Raw genomic sequence first — 19,433 nt, 5'->3', positions numbered from 1 at the left:
ACATCGATCTTATTCGTTCTCACTGAAAATCCGAGATACAGCGAACGCTAAATCATAGCACATAATGTGACAGTTCGTTCCTGTATATTTGAACAAAATGTACAGGGTGATCCGATTACTAAATTTTTAATGAATTCCTTACTCACGGAATACAATTTTAATTACGATTCAAAAATAACGACAGAGGGGATTATCTAACATCTGTTACTGAATCATCCTGTACACCTCAACCTCCAAGTAATCGCATGTAACATTTTTATCGCGTCAAAATGCGTATTGTATACATTATCCTTTCTTACATCGAATATTTCCAGAATGCAAAATACCATGTTTAAAATATTCAGTACTATTAAGTACATTTTTGGATCGAATAAAGTAAAGAAGGCGTGTGAAAGAAGATGGAACGACTACGATGAAACAAAGATCGACAAAAAGATAAAGGGTACATTGGCACACGATGTGTATACCGAACGATACTTTACATTTATTCGTTCATTATACAAGAAAAAAGTTTTTCTAGCTCTAACGTTTCCGCTGACTACGGATACAGATAATAATGTCGCTCAGATTACGGTACAATGTGCGTATACAATATACAATATATATATATGTATATACATACAAAAGCGTTCGCTCGATTTACAGACCGATGTCTTTCTCTTTCATTCTCTCTTTCTCTCTCTCAACACACACAAAGACACACACACACACACACTCTCTCTCTCTCTTTCGCTCTCTCACACATTCTCTCTCCCCCTTTTTCTCCTTTTGTCTCTGTGCTATCAAGTCGAGACTGTCTTTTGGAGTTTCTCCTTTCGTCCTTACTCTTTTCTCTTTTTTTTATTCCTTTTTTCTCTTTGTCTTTCTTTCATTCGATATATATTCGAGAGTTAGTTCTTCCCTTCTTTTTCTTTTACTTAAATAAAATTAAGCTAGCTGTTACAATATCGGGATAGCTTGCTATATTGTTTTTTTTTTCTTTTTCTTTTTTATTTCATTTCGTCTCTCGCCGCAAGCTATCCCGTTGGGTTAGTAAGCGCACACACTGTCTTTTATGATAGGTCCGTTATTACGTTATCTCCCTCCTACTTCTATCTATCTAAAATCTCTGTTCACTGATCTCTGTTTTGCCTGTTGCTTACAAGAATCCGGAGAGGTAACGAGAACTGTTTTCGTTTTGTCTTTTCGTGTCTTCTCATCCTGTTCCATTCTCTCGTTCGATAATTTATTTAATAGCTCGCGATTATTACAAAGCTTTCGTATAAAAGATGGTTTTTGTTCCCTTCTTGCGATTTCAATTTTAACGTTGTTGGCGTCTATGTAAACCGTGTTCCCTTGAACACGTCTTTTACCGTTAGAATCCACGTTCCTCCAACTTCCTCTAAAACTTCTGCGAAAGAACGCAATTTACGAAACTGAGTCACACGAATCGCATAATTCGTAACATCAAAATCCGCTTGAAACCATCCATTCTCCGTGTATTGTTCAATGAGCCATAAGACAGATCACCAAATGAATGGAAATGATACAGTGGGATGTAAAAGGATATGTGATACGATCAAATGACAACAAGCTTCATCTTTGGCCCAGAATATAATTCTTTCAAACAATTAAAAGATCCGAAAGGTTTACCATTCTCATCACCTCTTCCAGATATCCCGCGAGCACGCGATAAAAGCCTATGTATAGCCCCGCTAAAGGAGACGAACGTGACTCGTAGCAAAATAATGTACGACGTTAATCTCGTTATTTCACTCGCTCGATTGTACTTGTTGCAAGTCCTGCCACTTGGACGCGGTCTTATTCGACGCGCGGGAACAAGGTACACGTACACGATATGGCTTGAAAGAAGCTCTCTCTTTCCCTCTCTCATACATATACACACACATACATTTATTATTTTTCACTCCATCTCCGATACACTCGCTCTCGTTCGCCGGACGCGCTCGCGCTCTTTGGCATGATCGTTGGCTATATCCTCCTGGCAAGATCACGCTTATTGTTGGAGACCTCTGCCGCTGGACCTGCGCCACTATTTAGTTTCCTGTATATATAATCAGCCATAAAAATAGACGCGTCTCTATTGCAGTTTCCTACGTCAGCCCCTTGTCTGCGCGGTTCTCGAGGATGAACGCTGGTCGATGATGATTCTTAAACATTCTTGACCTTTTCACAGTAGCAACAGAATAGTAAATTCAGAACGAACGATTTAAAGAATAATTATCTCTTTACCATTCGAATTTTTTGCGTTTCTGGTATTACATATAAAAGAATACGTATAAAAATACGTACTTTTAACCTTTTATAAGAAATAAATATTAATAATGTTATTTGATAACATTCGAAGACCACAGACGAAAAGACCCAAGTATCTCAAGCTATATCGTTAAAGGATTAAACAATTTTCGATCACGATCTTGTCTTTTTTATTCTAGTTTGCGTCGTGAGCGTTTGTGAAAGAACAAGTGGATGGATGGTGATTGTAGAGATTCCTGGAACGGTTGTTGAAGGTAAGACGTTGTCGAAAGCATGGTAGAATGGAAGTTATTAGTCGTAGAATTGAATTTTGCTGATCTACTGGGTAGCTTGGATCAGGGAATGACGTTACTGTAGCTATTCTACGTTTAGATAATCTGATTAAGAAATACACAGAAGATCGTTTGCCATAGCTACGGAAAGGTGACTGCAGGCGTTTCTAATTAAGGGAATGAGGGTAGATCGCTTTGCGTTAAGGGGTTTGCGGTACTCTGTAATACAGTTTCCATAATACATTTCAAAGTTTCGTTATATCTCTCGACTGATAGAATGAAGCATTTGTTACATAACTGATAAACATTATTTAATTCCCTTTGATAAAAGGAAAAAAGGAAACATAAAATAGCAATCATCTTCGTTAAATGGCGTTACTAATTGCCCATGATATTTCGAAGGAACTATTTCGACCTTGCATATTCTATCGATAGAAAGTAAAAAAAAAAAAAAAAAAAAAAGAAAGAAAAAAATAAACAAAAGAACGAACCCTCTTCGTTCGCTGGAAGAAGATCCATAAAAGGGACTCGGTTTCGAACGTGCTTTCCTTCGAGATCAAAAGCACAAAGATTCTCAGTCGCAGGGGACCTGAGTAATAGAAAAGACCATCGGCTTTCCTTGTTCCTATCTGCATCATAAATCAAGGACACGAACGATAACGATCCATTCGGGCTTTCGCGGTTGACAGTTGCATCAATCTTCTCTCGTGCGCGCACCAGTGGCAGTGACTGTTCCACCGACCCGTTTACAGAACCGATCAGGATCGTTTCGTCGCCCCGTGTCACGTTGATGCTTCGATCTTTTTACGCTATTCATCGGTGCATCCTGGACGAGAATCTATACTTCCCCATGGGATAACCACAATACCACCGATTCAGATCGAATCACGCAAATTCTAATCGATGCTACGCGTTATTCTAAACCAGAATTGTGTAATGGTTCTTGGGAGGACAAAATTATGGGCAGTGATGTCACGTATCTCGTGGAATAAGTTTGACAACGAAACGAATGAAATTCTATAAGCAAATTTCACGAACTATAAATCGTTCGATTATCCTGTTTAACGTAAAGTTGTAAAATTATAAAAAAGATAATCTTGTACGATGTACGACCGTCGCTTCGTATCGACTCTCTAATATCAATAGCGAGTAAATTACGGTGTAAAAGGAGTTGGCGAACAGCACTCTACCCTGTGCAGCTCTGTTCTAGATCGATCGCGCGTCGCAACAACGGATGAACGCGTCAGGGATCAAGGACGGCCTGAAACGTTCCTGGAAGATTCGTCGGAACACCTGCGGGCTGTCTCACGCAAACTTTCGCTTCGTCTCAAGCCAATTAACGCTGTGACGCTCATAGTTCGCCATCCATCGATCTTCCTCGTTTATGATCTACGACGTTCGGAATACCACGGGTGAACCTGTCGTTCGTTGAGGATCATCTCGGGAACGATCCCGACAGATTCAACGCGATATTTCCAGCGCGAAGAGCCTCGAATATCAGCGCAGACCAGACGCGACACCGATCTCGGAGGACCAACCGAGAGGTCTCTCGTTTGTTCGCGAGTCCAGCGACCTGGTCACAGGGATGGGTACATGTACGATGGTCGAGATCGCTCGCTGGCGGATGGAAGGCACGGGGTAAGGATATCAAAAAGGGATACGAAGGGTGATGACAGCTCGTTTCGATGCTTCGTGGACCGGAACTATCGGTCTTCTTCGGTCCAGTCGCTGGCTGCCCATGCCGGAAGCGGAGTCTCGTATTCCCAGCCTGGACCGCAGTAGCGCCACGCGTGCAGGTACATGACCAAATCGGATGGTTTCGGGTCTCTGTACTTCACTTTGCACTCGTAGCAGTGCGGATCTACCGTCATCTTGTCGTTCGTGAAACTAGAATCCGGCGGCTCCGATCCAGTCTGCGTGCCTACCGTCACCTTCAGCGATTGTTCCTGTTGCTGTTGCTGTTCCTCCTCGCCTAGGCCAGGCGTTGAGGATGGAGAGGATCCATCCTTGTCGTTGCTCAACGACACGCGTTCCTCTATGTCTAATTTCGGCTTGAACAGACTCATCTCCGAATCTCCATCCATGCCAAGCCAATTTTCCGCGTTGTGGATGCTGATCAGATCTCTGACCAGCTCCTGATCGGTCTTCCCGATGTTACCACCCTTTCCTTTCTCAGGACCGAATACAACGTGATTGTACAGAGGATCGTTTACCACTGGGTAGCCCAGGTATTGAAGATGGACACGGATCTGATGCATTCGTCCCGTTTGAGGTTTGCAGAGCACCACGGACGACTTGCCGTTGTAGCTGAGGCGCTTGAAACGGGTTATACAGTCCTTCCCTTTCTCGGAGACTTTGCACACGCCGATCTTGTAGGATACTACCTCGATCGGCTCGGAGCAGACCACTTCCTCTTCGGGGAACTCGCCTTCCACTCTGCAGACGTATTGCTTGTGAACCTGAAATAACAATTTATGTGTTTATTGGATATTGCTAGATTATTCTAGGTTGCAATTCCTCCTATACGTTTCTCAATTTATCTTTCAGGAACAATGGAAGGTAACTTTTAAAAGGACTGTCAGATCGTGATAATTTTTCTAATATCATCGCGATCTATTAGAATATTCGATTCTATAGGAAATGGAACAACGTATATATCGTATCCTAAAAATTGTTACTTGCTTACCAAAGTACCGACGTCACTCCTTCAATGTTAAAATTAACATTCCGTCGAGAATCTTGTAACACGACTTTACGTAAATCTCTACTTAGTTATTTAATTAAATAATAAATTAAACGCTGTCTAACTTCTTCGCAAAGCAGTAATATATTAATAGTACTTATGAATTATACATATACTACTGAAAATTATTACAAGACGGATTCGATTCTCTTTTAGTATCAAAGTTGACGTTCGATCGGGACCATTGTAAATAATATCTCGTAAGAGTCGTAAATCTTTACAAAACATGAAACGCTATCCGACATGTCTTTTTGTTCTTATCCAATCCGGCTCTAACGGTGTTGGGCAGAATTTATTGGAAAAGCCGCGGATCTAAGCAGGTTTCCCTCGCATAACACCGTTACGAAACGAACCTGTCTGTTTCTTATTTGGTGCTCCATCTGCCTCGCTTTCTTCGGCGTTCTACCGAAAAGGAGAATACCGCTGGTCAGTCTATCCAGCCTGTGGATTGTCCTCAGGTTCTTCAAATTGTACTCCTTCGCCAGAATGAAGACTACCGTGTTGTGTCGGTATCGTCCGCACGGGTGCACCTGCAATTCCAGGATCGGCTCGGTTTATTTGCCGAGAAAACAGAACGCGAAGCGGAAAAGAGGACGAGGAAGATCGAGGATTGTGCAATTGGTCGAGTTACGCGTTACGGTTAAAAATACTCGGCAAGGAGAACGAGAAAAGCGGAATGGGATTATTGTATTATTGTATTTACAGACACCAGAAGTGTTTCTGCAAGAGGTGCTCCTCTCTTCCACCACGAATATTCTTCGATCATTTTAGCTTCTAAGCTAATCGTTTCGTTTTCCAACATTGTTATCCGTTTAACTGTTAGAGACTGTTCTTCTTCGTTCGAAATAATTTTTCTTCCACCGATTTACAATTTCTTGGGTATAATTTTACGATCGCATACCATACAAATCAAGTCGTAATTGAAGCGATATTATAATATTTCGTAGCACGTCTGAATTCTTGCGCATAATAAATTTTCACAGAATAAAACAATGCAGCAACGATCATTCATCCGTTCATAATCGTGTGATTTTCCCTTTACGATTACTTTCTATCTTCGATACAGAGAATTTCGATAAAACACTGACTACGAATTAACGTAGAATACATATTATATATTTCAAGTATAAAGACAGTCATGAAAAGAATACTCGAAACCATTTCAAAAGCAAATCTCCGCAAATCTATTCATTTATTGGTTGACCATGTTTGGCATTGAAGTAAATCGATGCTAAAGGAACATATTCTGAATAAAACGAACGATTTCTACAAATACGATTAGCATTTGAATTAATGTATTGGCAATCCCATTACTTTTCAATCGGACTGTGTACCGTAGACTATGTACATCTCTACAGTCAATAGCATTAAATTAAAAATGCTTTCCACTAACCACATCATTCGCTAGACAAGCCGACAGGACGTACAACGGGTAAGCGTATAGAACGTTAGTGAAAAGCGGCAGTCTTGGCGGTGTACGATCGAAATTCGAAGCTAAGCGCGATTGCATGACGCCATTATGGTACCGACGATGGTTAGGGCAAACGATTTGACGCGAATGCACGTGCAAACAGGCCGCCTGCATGCGACGTCGACCAATTTCTCCCAATTCGAAGAGAAAAAACCGATTGACTCTATGACAAAAGGGAATGATTCGATGATCGCGTGTTCGTGTCAGCCGCAATATGGGCACAATGGTTGATCCGGAATTGTCGCGTTGAAAAATGCGATTAGAAAGAATTTCTGGAACGAGCGAAACGCTTACAATGCTTGACAAAAATTAGGTTTCGATTTTTATTTATATTAAAAATATAACAAACAGACTGTGGATCTTTGTGCACTTACGGGAGATTTAAAAGCGCAAAAGTACATTTCTGCGCCTTAAAATCTCGTAGCCCAAAAAGTTGAAACGGAAGAATCGTTACGTGTAATTTCACGCTTCGATTTTACGCAGAAAACAGTTTCCTAGAACGTTACAAGTATTTTTATTTACCGAAACGAACGATCGAGACGCAAAAATTGCAAATTGGAGTTAAGACAAATTTACACATTTGAAAGAAAATGACAGAGAAGAGGTAAACATACGAAGAGTCGAGTAGCTACCTTAAGTTAAATACCTAATTTATTATTAATTTTCTTAGCAACAGAGAATTCCAATGACACCGTGCATCGATAATAATTTCCTTGTTCTACGAAAAACTTTTAACTTCTGTTAAAGAATCCTTTGAGTATAATTTTACTTGCACTACAGTTACAACGACGAAACTTCCGCAATAGATATACTATACTCCATCGAAGAGGCCTATAAAGCGACACGTAGTTCAAGTAACACTCATTGCCAACACTCCGATCCATTAACGCCAATCTGTCACTATCGTAATCGTAGTGAAGCAATATAATAGCGAAGCACTCAACGCTGATTCAACGCTTGTTCTCGTGTCTTATTTTTCATATTACCGATATTTGTAACCTGCTAGTGGCGTTTGCGAAGTACAAATAAAATTCTAAAATCTCGATACTATCACAATTTTTAAACATAGACGTAAGTTCGTTATACTGTACGAAAAAGAGCGCGATACATAAACGATGCGCTCTACGGTACAAGAAAGAACACGATACATAAATTATGCATCCTTAAACTATGTAAACGACGAATGACATTTGAACATCATTCTTTAGACATACGTAAAACATATTTAAAACAAAAACTAGTAGAAGAATAACGTTATCTAAATTGTCTATAAATATTTAAAGTAACACATACATATTAGTATTTCATAGAACCACGGCAAAGACAAAGGCAAGCGAGTGTGAACGTGAGAAGAAACACTTGCAATTCGCGGACGCAACGATAAATTCGAAGGAGTTGTCCGAGCAATTCTGTGGAAGATGTCGATAGGTTGATAGGCGAGGGATCGTTAGAGGCGTAAATAGTACATAAACAGGAAGTAGCAGGTCGTAAAGACGCGCTGACAGCCGAGCGACAACGAGAACCACTCGATTTACCCGATAATCCTGCTCTTCATCTCGCTGCTCGTCAACTAACCCCCTTTTCTATGTCTCTGTCACCCTTTCCTTTCTCCTTTGTCGCTATCGTATTGTCCGACCCACTCACTGGAAGCATCGGATGTGCTTCATGCGGATATATATCGCGAAAACCTCGCTTCCTCCCCTGTCCTTACTCCTATTCTTTAGGTCAAACTATTTTCTATCGCGATAAGAGGCTTTCGCGGCGGATTTAATTTTTTAAGACGATCGCCGATGATGAACATCGGTTGCTCGACTTCGCGTCTCGTCCCTTTCCTTTTTCCTATGCCATCGAAATACGCGAAATCTGAGAGCCGTCGCGATAGAAATTTTATCGTTTCAATTTCTCAGACGATTCGTATTTGCACGATTATCCGTGACGATTATGTGTTACACAGTACGAAATCGTTTCGATACGCGCTTCTCTAATTTTTGGTTTAATCGTTACCTCTCAATCCTCGATATAATAATCATTGGTTTTTAATTGGATTTTAAATGCGTGACTCTATGAATTTTTAAATAATAAATTGCTTCGATTTTCACATTTTTCATTTGATCTCTACTTTTAGATATTTTTCCAATTCTTTTCTTTCGCGCTTGCTCTTGCTCTTCTGACAGAAACCACTGTTGAGTATTTTCGTATTTTTATAACGTTACGTTCGATACCATCTTATTTTACACCTTCGTTAAATTCGATCCAATAAAAAATTTCCGATGAAAACTTTACAAGTAAATGGTATTAATTTTGCTTTTATTTTTTAAGCGCGTAATAACGTTACGCGTGTTCATTGAATTTCAAGTGTATATCAATTTAACGTTTACAGGATATAAAGCGTACGCATACACGCACAGAGTGAACGTGAAACGGGTTGAATTCGTAAACTGTTTGGCGTAGTCTGGCGAGGACGGCGATCGAATGGACTCGTAAAATCTAACGCGCGGAACAAAAGCTTGGAAAATAAAACTGATCCGGTCTGTTGTTCCCGGGCGTAATTAAATGATCATTCCGCGGTCGCAAAAATGTTTTCGCGGCAATTAACCGAACGCGCGGAATGGTAATTAAGCGTCGCTTAATGTTTCTCTTTGGCTTTGATCCACGTACGAGCGAGGACCGCGAATTAAACGAGGAAACAAAAGCGGGACACGTCGAACCTGAAAGCCATCGTGACGAACCGAGAAACTTTGTTATAAGTTTCAATTTCGTGGCAGTTACCTGACAATCGACGAAACTAGTTATCGAATTAAATTATTTTCCTTTCCGTTTACATCTTTCGTCAATATCAACGAAATAATAGCTTCTCGAATATAAAGAATCCTTTCGACGCGAACAAGTTCTAAGAAATATTTGATTTAACGACATTAATAAGTTTTAGTTTTGCTCGTGACAATTAAAATCACCGATGTTTATTAATTATAAGATTCTAAAAATGTAAAATTTATTTTTGAAGAATGTCGATTATCCAAAGTCGCAGAAGTTATCCAATTGTTTAAAGATTCCATAATATTTGACAGAATTACCTATTTCGGTATAATTACATTAAGTACAGAGTCTTTTTGCCTCGTCACGCGATCGCGTCATAATTGAAAATTACACGGTCGTATAATACTCGCTGTAAATTATTATCCCTCGTTAAGATACAATCGAGGATGTACGGTTGGAGCTATACGATTATAAAATCATTGGAATTCTGTGCTTGGTCGTTGGAAACATTACGGCAGAAGCATCAGTGAGATAAATCATTCGTCCGCTGAGAATCGGTGAAAATGTCATCGAGAGATCATTAAGGATTTCGCAAACTGCCACGTGATCGATGTAAGAATAATTTGAAAAGAAAAATTGCCTCGGTACGCTGACTTTCTATTTCTATAAAACGCTATAGTATGTAAGCAAGTAAGTATACATGGTATATTAGGTTGTCGGAAAAGTGTCTTTCTTTACAGACACGTCTTTTGCAACGATGCATCTTTATACAAACGTGTCGAGCGTTGTAATCTTTATTTTGATAAAACAAAATGGATCGTAGGTAATTCCATTATTTCCTTATAAAACGAAAGAAACTTTTCGGGCGACCTAATACTTTGTTCGAAACTGTATGCATCTTTTAGCCGCGATAAAAATCCGAAATTTTAATCGTAGAGAAACTCTTTACGTTCGAAAATTCGATGAATTTACATTTGGACGACGTGCAACAAACCGTAATTGCGCTTTTATCGTATTAATTACAAAAATGAGTCACGAGGAAACGTTTGCAAGAAAATATTTTTCGCAAAAAGAAGACGAAATTGTAAGGTGTTTTTTTAAATCGTTAAAAAAGAAATACGCGCCGAGGCACTTAAAAAGATTAATACGGCAAAGCAACATTCACGGCGGGAATTTGGTGGGAAAACAAGAGAATCTAAAGAGGTAAACACGAGGAAGGATCGCAAATAAGACGACTGGCGGGAAGCGAGGAGAGACGAGCCGGGCAGAATGAAAAGCAGTCAGCTTGTACAAACGCATTACAAAATTGCCGCGTGATTATTCATAATTGTTTTGCCACGTCGAAGGCCGTCGAGTCACAGACGATGAGCAAAGCCCACCGGCGCGTCAAATTGCAGGTAGAAAACATTAATAGGAAAAATACAGCTGCACGATGGACGTGCGGTTAATCACAAGCCAACGAAATGCATAGAAACTTACCATGACACGATAAGAGAGAAAAAAGAAAGATAGAAAAAGAATACAAGGAAAAATGAGACATGCGGCAAGTATGAGAATATGAACGACGATTGAACGCTTTTTTCTTATTATATATTTATATTCGATTCTCGTTTCTACTTTTTTCTTTTTTTTTTTTTTTTGTTTTTAAACAATGTAATTAATAAACGACGAAACGTAGTTTCGCGTTCTCCAGCCTGGAATACCTTCGATTTAGGAATAGTAAGTTCTGTATCCTTCACAGTTTTCGTTACGATAAATTGGAGGATTCACGGTGTAGAAGCTAACAAGTTCGGTAAACCAATTTGGTAAATTGTAATATTTTCCGTAGAAGATACTAAAAGCTACCATTAGAAGAAAGAGGAAAAAAGAACGTTCTTCTCCATCGTCGATAAATTCTTCATTCAGATTCCGACAACGTTACGCAAGGATTCGACCAACTTCCCCAGAATTGGATACAATGAAGATCGAAGGTATTCCAGCGAGTGAATAATTTGGGTTAGTACAACCATAGGATCTCGAACAGCAAACAAACACGGATTCGTTCGGATTGATCGCGCGGCCGAGGCTTCGGGCCAAAAATAATCGGCCTGGGCCGCAGAAAGCGAAAGGCCGAGCGAACAATCGTCGTAGCCGCGCGGACAATCGGCCGCGATAGCAAAAACAGATAGAAACAGACGAAACTACTGCAACCGAGTGGATGCTCCCATCTGTTCCCTTTGCTCTTTTTATTTTATTTTATTTATTTTTTTTTTTCTTTTTTTATTTTTCTTTTTTTTTTTTTTTTTTTTTGGCAGTACAGTCCTGGCAGTACACCACTTACAGGGATGGAGGCGGGCTTGTTGACCACGACGACGTCCTCGTCCATGTGTATCACCGTGATCGGCTCCGAGGTGACAGGCACCTCGTGTCTGCAACACACCAATCGCAACCAGCTTAACGTGGCTTTGTTCCTCTTGCGCGTACTCTCATTCATTCCCTCTTTCTCTTTCTTACACGCACGCATACCACAGAATGGAGCTTCGTTTATTCGTGTAGGATTTACAACGAAATGGTGTGTCGTGTCTTTGATGGTCGATGGATGGGTCGCACAAGATTTCTTGCGTTTCGATCTCCGTTATGAATATTAATAATATTGACTCTCAAGGATCGATACTCTTAGGACTCTTAGGATTGATACCAGGATCAAAAAATTATAAGTTTGCATTGATTTTATTTGTGTGGAAAATTTGACGTAGAAAACTAACGTAACGTAAGAAACTGGTATTTTTACCGGTCGTACTTACATTTTCCAAGACCCTTCGCATAGTATGCATGTTATATAAAGCGTTTTAAAGGTATATAATATTCATACTGTACGAACGGAAAACTCCGAATTTCTTTTTCTTCCAATCTTTTGAGAAAAACTCGAAATTGCTAATTATCTTCAATTTGATTACGATGTATTCCTTTGATGGCAAATGTCCGGATAAACGAAGCTCGTACGTGTAGAAATGACGACAGAGAAGTGCACAGTAACGATTCGCGGGAAAGGAGTCGGATCTCGAAACACGAGGGAAGGTGTTCGAACATGTCTGTTCTTTCCAGTCCATAAAGTGTTGAACGTGCATTATTCTCTTTGGAACTGTTAACTCGTAACACGTGCTCATGCGGTTTCGAGGATTTCTGAATGACTTGTATCTCTCCAAAAAAAATCCTACATTTTAATATTATTGAAAAAGAGAAAAAACACGATGGAAAATGTTTCGCTCGTCGAGTGTCATAGTTTCAGATGTTCGATTTATATCACTCAAACAGACACGACAGAAAATGTCTTTTGTTAAATACTTTACCTTCCATGGTATCCAACATTCTCTTCGCTCCAATTTCTTTTGTACTTCGAACGTTTAGAGAAACACGGTCGACAAGTGAATTTTCAATTTTCAATCACTTTGTAACTGTTCCGTTTTAAATCTTTTAATTAATCCTCGCTTTCTAACGTAATAAAATACCGCAATACTTTTTTTTTCTTTCTTTTCGTTAAAAATACCAGTTGATCTTGAGCGATCTTTCAAGTATTCGTTTTCTATTTGGATTCTATATCTTACATGATAAATTCTGGCAATTTCTCTTATACATTATAAAACGCAGAGTACAGATTAGGATAAAATATTCTAAAGTTAAGTAACTTATCGTTAATCCAAAACGTCGCTCGCGACCCAACCAAAATGTCGCGTAAGTGTAAATTAAGGATCGATAACCAATATCGATAATATTCTAAAACCCTCCCATCCGCCAAATCCTCCGAAAACTCCACTTCTTCCTTTCCTTCCTTATTCGAAGAAGATTTTCGATACGCGACGATCCTCTTAAGGATCTTCGAACTAATCCAAAATTTACTCCGACCCCGTTTTTAACGCTTTAAATTTCAAAACTCTCCGAAGAGCTTACAGTATCTGTATCCTTATCTTCAAGTTCCTCATTGTCCTCGGGCAAGTCGATCAGACCCTTTACGCTCCCGCAGAGCGTAAGTTAAACAGATTAATGGCGATGCGGGGAGAAAAACGATCGTGAAAACGGGACAAAGAGGATACCAGGGAGGGTTCGAAAGAACGAGGAGGCGCAACGACGACAGGTGGCCGGTCTTTCCCCGTATAAGCTCGTGTACGTTCTCGGCGAGTTCAATTACACGTTCCATCTACCTAATGCATTCCTTGAAACTGCGCTAGTCGTCGCGTGGCGTCGGTACTCTTTCGCTTTCGAAGACAATAAGAAAAACACCGCGAAGCCTTCTTCTTCTGCCTTTCCGCCACGTACATTTTTCCAATGCTCTCCGCGCTTCATCCTCCATTTCGTCGCTTCTCTTTTTCACCGTACTTTCGCGCTTTCTCTCCTCTTTCTTCTCTGTTTTTCCTTCGTCTTCGTGTCTTGGCTCTTCTTCCGTTTTCTCTTCCTTTTCGCTCTATCATCGTGCGCACCGACCGTTTCCTTCTGTTTGTCGGCGAAGCAAACTATCGTTGAGGGGAACGCTTCCCTCTTCTTTCCGAGACGTCTCTTTGAATAATTCAATTCGCGTCTGGGTAATTTCTAAGGGTTGTCTTTCGGTCGACTCGAGTGCAAGATGATTCTACTCTGTTTTCGAAACGGCGCGTGGCGACTGGATTTTTGGAGGAACGACGTCCGTCGAATTGAATTTTATACGGACGTTCTTATACGAAGTGTTAGAGAAAAAGGGACACTTATAAGGTGTGATTTTAGTATCTAATTACGAAATCGTCGTTCGAAGCTTACTCCCTGAGTTGCGAACAATTTATTTTTACGTTAGAAATACGCTAGTAGTTGGACGAGTCGGCGAATCAGCTGACTGATCGGAGAGATTATCAGATTACGATGACTTTTCAAAAGGTAATTCAATTTCTTTTCCCATGATGTATCGTTGTCCGATAAAATGGATTCCACAGCAAGTTTCTTACTTGTAATCCAATAATTACCTCGGTCGAAATAAGACACCATTATGATTAAACAACGAAGAAGCTCGAGCATCGATGGTGGAAAGGAATTTATTCCAAAGTTTCGGATCGCTCGACGATGAGGCATCGGCATTACAATTAAAAGTTGAACAGCATCTTGCCAGCGCGATCGATTCGTCGCTTCCCTTTTTGTTTAGAATGTCGTCGAATAAAAAGACCCTTGGGAACTTCTCGTTTCGATCGAAACTTCCGCACGCTTCGTCCGATAGATGTATTTCGAAACTTAATTTAGCCGATATATTTTCATAATTTTTTTAATAGTTTCATGAAAGCACAGTCTCTTTCGTTTTGTTCTATCTTTGAATTATGAGCTTCTCTATGCAAGATACGGCAGATCTAAGATACAATTTGGTGTTAAAAAAAAAAAAAAAAAAAAGAAAATAGATTAGCTACAGACTGACTGTATATACTTCGTTATGTTTAATTAATAATTATCTGACGTAAATTTACTCGGAATAAATATCTTTCGAATCGCAGAAATTACTTTAAACACTTTCACGAGTTCTCGCGAACTCCACTTCTTCCACAAACAAACGTGGTCTATTTCGAAACTATTGTTTCTTCTTTCAATAAATCGCGAGAACTCTTCACGCCTGGTCGAGGAAGAAGTCGTTGGGACTCTGTTTCGCGCATTTGGCCCGATCGACTTTTGGCAGCGAATCGATCTCGGAAGGCAGAGATCGACATATTTATTATCCTTCGTTGCTTAATTTAGCGTTCTAGGGGATACGCGTGACGGAAATTGACGGCTATTAAGCAAACGTTGCAGGATAATGTCCGTACCGAATGGAATCTTCGCGCATCAGTCCGTTACATAATGCCGGATTAAATCGACGGCATTTTGTTGTAAATAATTTCAAGATTTCTCGCCGTAAAGCTACAACACAAAACCAAGGGAGCGAGTTCTCGCGAGAAAATGGACTGACGTGTCTTAAAAATATTTCCTCTCGGAATAAGGAGAAATATTTATCTTCCATTCTCTTCCGTTATGGTACATCCAGCATGCTATTCTTTATTTCGCGAAATGCGTGGAGGATGTAACACGCAAAGTACACACTGTAACTACTCCGTTAATGTCTTTCCTTTTTCTCAAAGATTAACGCGCCAACGGTTACGCAATACCGCGATACCGAAATAAACTTTCAATTACTTTCAGTCGTATAATTATCCTCTTCGTAAATTTTATTACAGCACGTTGCATTTTAACGCTAGAACTACCGATAGTTAACGCGAAGCTATTTCTACCAAGACCAGTGAAAATGAGTGGTCTTTAAAAAATACGTAATAATAGAATATTTGTATATTTATTGATTTATTACTTTCTTACAGGAAGAATTCCATGTTATGCGGTACATTTTTCGTATTATTAATCCATCTGGCACCATAATCCCTAAACGAGAGTCGACACATTTATAAAATTGTAGAATTAGTCATTTTCACTGGTGTGGTATTTCTAGTATCGGCATCTAGAGATCTAGCGATCGATCCGGAATTTTCCTGATAACTGATATCGTCGTATCGAATGATACGCGGTAAAAATTTGAAAAACGCGTGGCAAGTTGTAGAAAACGAGGAAACTGGTTAATCGGGGTTCGATAAACAGATCGCAGGATACATTTTACATAGCCCCTTTTACATTTTGACAAGTGCCGGTCATTTTCACTGGTATTGGTATAAGTAGCCTCGATACAAAAAATAAAATTCATTATATTATTCTTTTAGTTGTCGTTGCGAAACTGGTTACATCATTGCGGAAAAAAATATAACACGAAGTAGAAATTTGAAAATAAAATTATAAAACCTGTCGATTGGACTGGCGCGGTAGTTCTAGTGTTAATGACGCGAAATTCAATCGTACGGCAACGTTATTGCGAGGAAATTTAGGATAGATGTATATTTGGATGAAATTAATCAATGTTTAAATAGCAAAACAAATACGAGAACATGCACGGTTGTTTGAAGAAAAAGGAGAAACGCGCGAATATGCTTCTAGATATTGTAGCAAAACGTTTCTAATCAAGCCTGATTGGCAGAGGATTCCTCGCTCCGTCTGCTTCCTCTGTGAAACGTGGCTGATAGAACTGGGAAAATTTCATGCATCGGTATTACGCGGATATTTCGAACTAACCACAGAAACTAAAACATTTACGCTGCAACACAGTCGATCACGTTTAATATCGAGTACACGCGATATTGTACTTTAACGTACTAGTAAATTAAACGTTAACGAATTAACCGACAGATGTAGTTGTTTTTGGTCGAATTAATCTTATTATATAAGATTATATCTTTTTTGCGACAACATTGGGAAATTTGTATTTCCATTATCGCTAATCGCTACCAATGAAATCGTACGACGTGTGAAAAAGTTTCTGCCTTGAAAGAGTTAATAAACTTCTCCCTATTGGAATTTGCTTGCTCGCGCACTCTTGCTTTTATTTAAAAAAATGAAAAATATTGAGAGCTTTTTTAAGCGATTGTAATTCGACGAACCGGGGGATGTAAACGAAGATTTTCAGAATATTGCGAAAGATAGAGTCAGTTGACGGTTCGAACGGTGACAGATTGATCTTTGTTGAAATTAACACGTTTCTTCCAGTTTGGGGAAGCGATTCAAAGTTTAGAGGGAAGGAGGACACGATTTCTGGGTGACAAACGACGTCCCGACCTTTCGATTCACCACCTCGCCAGATAACCGCGCAGGAATCGACCACGAGTATCCCTTATCTCGGCAAGTTTGCCCCGCGGTTATCGGGGTCGAACCGGGAACGAAGGTCCTTTGGCTGTGCGATCCGCAATTGCTCAAGTTATGATGGAACTAATCGAACTCGGTGGCCCGTTTACGGAGCCGCCGTCAAGGAACGAGTTTGAGATCGGTGAATTGTTAAAAATTTAGCCGAAATAGCGTGAAAGGAAAGGAATAATAAATCAAGCGAAAGTGCAACGAATAAACGGAATAATACAAAAGCCAGGAACACGAAGAGAATATAGAAATGTTGCGAGATAACAGTTGTTTGAAATTTTAATTCTTCCAGCGATAGTTTTGGATCCTGTGGAAAGATGTAGCGTACAAATTGAAACGAAATATTCCGAAACGAAGCGAGTTTTTTTCGTAATTAATACGAAATTTCTTTCGACGATTTTCGAATGGAAACCTAACGGCAATTAATTCAAGACTCAAAGGAAACTAACGTCGGAGAAAATCCAGTGTCGGAGAGTATAATTCTCGGAGGGATTCCATTTTGTATCCGTCCTATCGTGGACGACCGGTCCGTTTCCACCGCGAACAACCAGTATCTGGATTTATTTCGGGAGTCAGGCCGGACAACGCGGAATTACGAAAATGCTTTTCGAGCTCAGGGACGAGGTTCGATGTCGGTCTAGCCGTGATCTAATAATTAGGCGCGACTGCTTTTCGAGATCGCGAATAATTGGCCGACGATAGCTCGCGACACCACGGAAAGATTTACAGAATACCGCCAGCTTGTACTTGTAAGCGACTCGTTCAAACGCTACACCGACTGTTACTTTATCGTCGTCATGAATTTAGATACTTGTAGGTAAGAAATCTTTCCACGACTCTACGTGATATTTGGAAATTCTCAGTGAAACGACGCTCGGTTTGTAATTCATATTTTCACGTTGTTATGATTCACTCACTGGAGTCATTGGATTTTGACGAGTGATTAGTCTTTTGTTTCGTAGAAATTCTACTCAAGAGGACGAGTTTTAATCCATCGATGACCATTAACGATGAAATATCAACTTGTAAGAAATCATATAAATATATTAGGATACGACAATTTGTATCAAATCGATCATAATTTGTCCGTAAAAACAATGTTGAAGGATAAACGAGTGCCGTATTACGAGTTCCGGATAATATTTTTACGATACCTTATCTGGCGAACAAGAACGAAGAATCGGAGAACGTCGATTTAATACTCGTGCGATTTATCGACTATTCGTGAGCAACCGTTTCACCGATGTACCGACCAAACCCGTGTGAAACAGCCGTGCATATTTCATTGGAGATGCATGTCACGTCGGTATGCGACCCGCGTTAAATTTGGAAGGCGTCGTAGTTGTAACACGGTGAGTGTTGCACTTTTCAAATGTCAGCCGATGCGACACGGCGACGCGTCTAGACCGTCTAACGCGATACTTCTCCATGGAAATTCTATATTTCTATCGAGTCTAACGCGGCCTTTTAATTCGGTTGCCAAACCTCCATCCAATTAATAGTCGCCTTATAGACACGCGACTAACGACAAAAAAATATTATTTTATTTTATTATGGCGAGGTAAAATTTTCAGCAAAAATTTAATTAAACCGCGAAATTTTCTGCACGAGATTAGATAGTAGCGACTTTCCTCGTCTCGAATAAATGCTACAGATAATCAAGGAAATAAGCGGAAGACTTTGAACGTTAACCCTTTGCACTCCTATGTCGAGCGTGACTCGGCATCGGTTTTTATCTCGGGAGTTCCTTTGTTAAGTCCCACCTTTTTTTGTGAAACGAGCGAAAGAAAACTAGAATTGCGTCTTGGAAATTGTTTCAAGATACATCATACGCTTAAAAATTACAAAATACAACAGTAGTGTGAATAAAACTGGTATTTAAGCGAATACGTTTCTTCCTTTATTTGTTTAAATCGTCTCATTTTTTAGTTAAAGTAAATTTCAAATAAAAGACCTAAAAGCGTCGGGAGCTGCCGCTAACGAAATTGAAATAAAATTCGGTGTGCAAAGAGTTAACGATCGTCTCGTGAAGCAAGAAATGCTCTTACGATCGGTGGAACGTATAAAGTTTCCCTCGCAACAGGAACGAGTCTGATCCAGACGCGAACGCTTAGTCATTAACGTATAATTTTACTAAAATATTTTATATCAAACGCGATTAAAAAGTGCGAAGCAAGATGTAGGC

General features: G+C 39.8%; 1 protein-coding gene across 5 annotated transcripts in view; it reads right to left on the bottom strand.

Moving 5' to 3' along the window:
- Positions 1 to 464: 464 nt before the first annotated feature.
- LOC139994505 (pseudouridylate synthase RPUSD2) overlaps positions 465 to 19,433 on the bottom strand; it is a 172,737-nt gene continuing 153,768 nt past the window's right edge. For all 5 annotated transcript variants that reach the window (XM_072017229.1, XM_072017233.1, XM_072017231.1 and 2 more), the window contains 3 exons: positions 11,820 to 11,907; positions 5,625 to 5,801; positions 465 to 4,987 (listed from right to left, as the gene is read on the bottom strand). In XM_072017229.1, coding sequence (XP_071873330.1) covers positions 4,232 to 4,987; positions 5,625 to 5,801; positions 11,820 to 11,907 — 1,021 coding nt within the window. In that variant the 3' untranslated portion in view covers positions 465 to 4,231. The remainder of the gene's footprint in view (positions 4,988 to 5,624; positions 5,802 to 11,819; positions 11,908 to 19,433) is intronic.

The sequence above is a fragment of the Bombus fervidus genome, chromosome 14, assembly GCF_041682495.2.
Source record: "Bombus fervidus isolate BK054 chromosome 14, iyBomFerv1, whole genome shotgun sequence".
Classification (NCBI taxonomy): Eukaryota; Metazoa; Arthropoda; class Insecta; order Hymenoptera; family Apidae; genus Bombus; species Bombus fervidus.
Note: the sequence above shows the minus strand (reverse complement) of the source record. Positions and strands in the feature narration are given on the sequence as shown.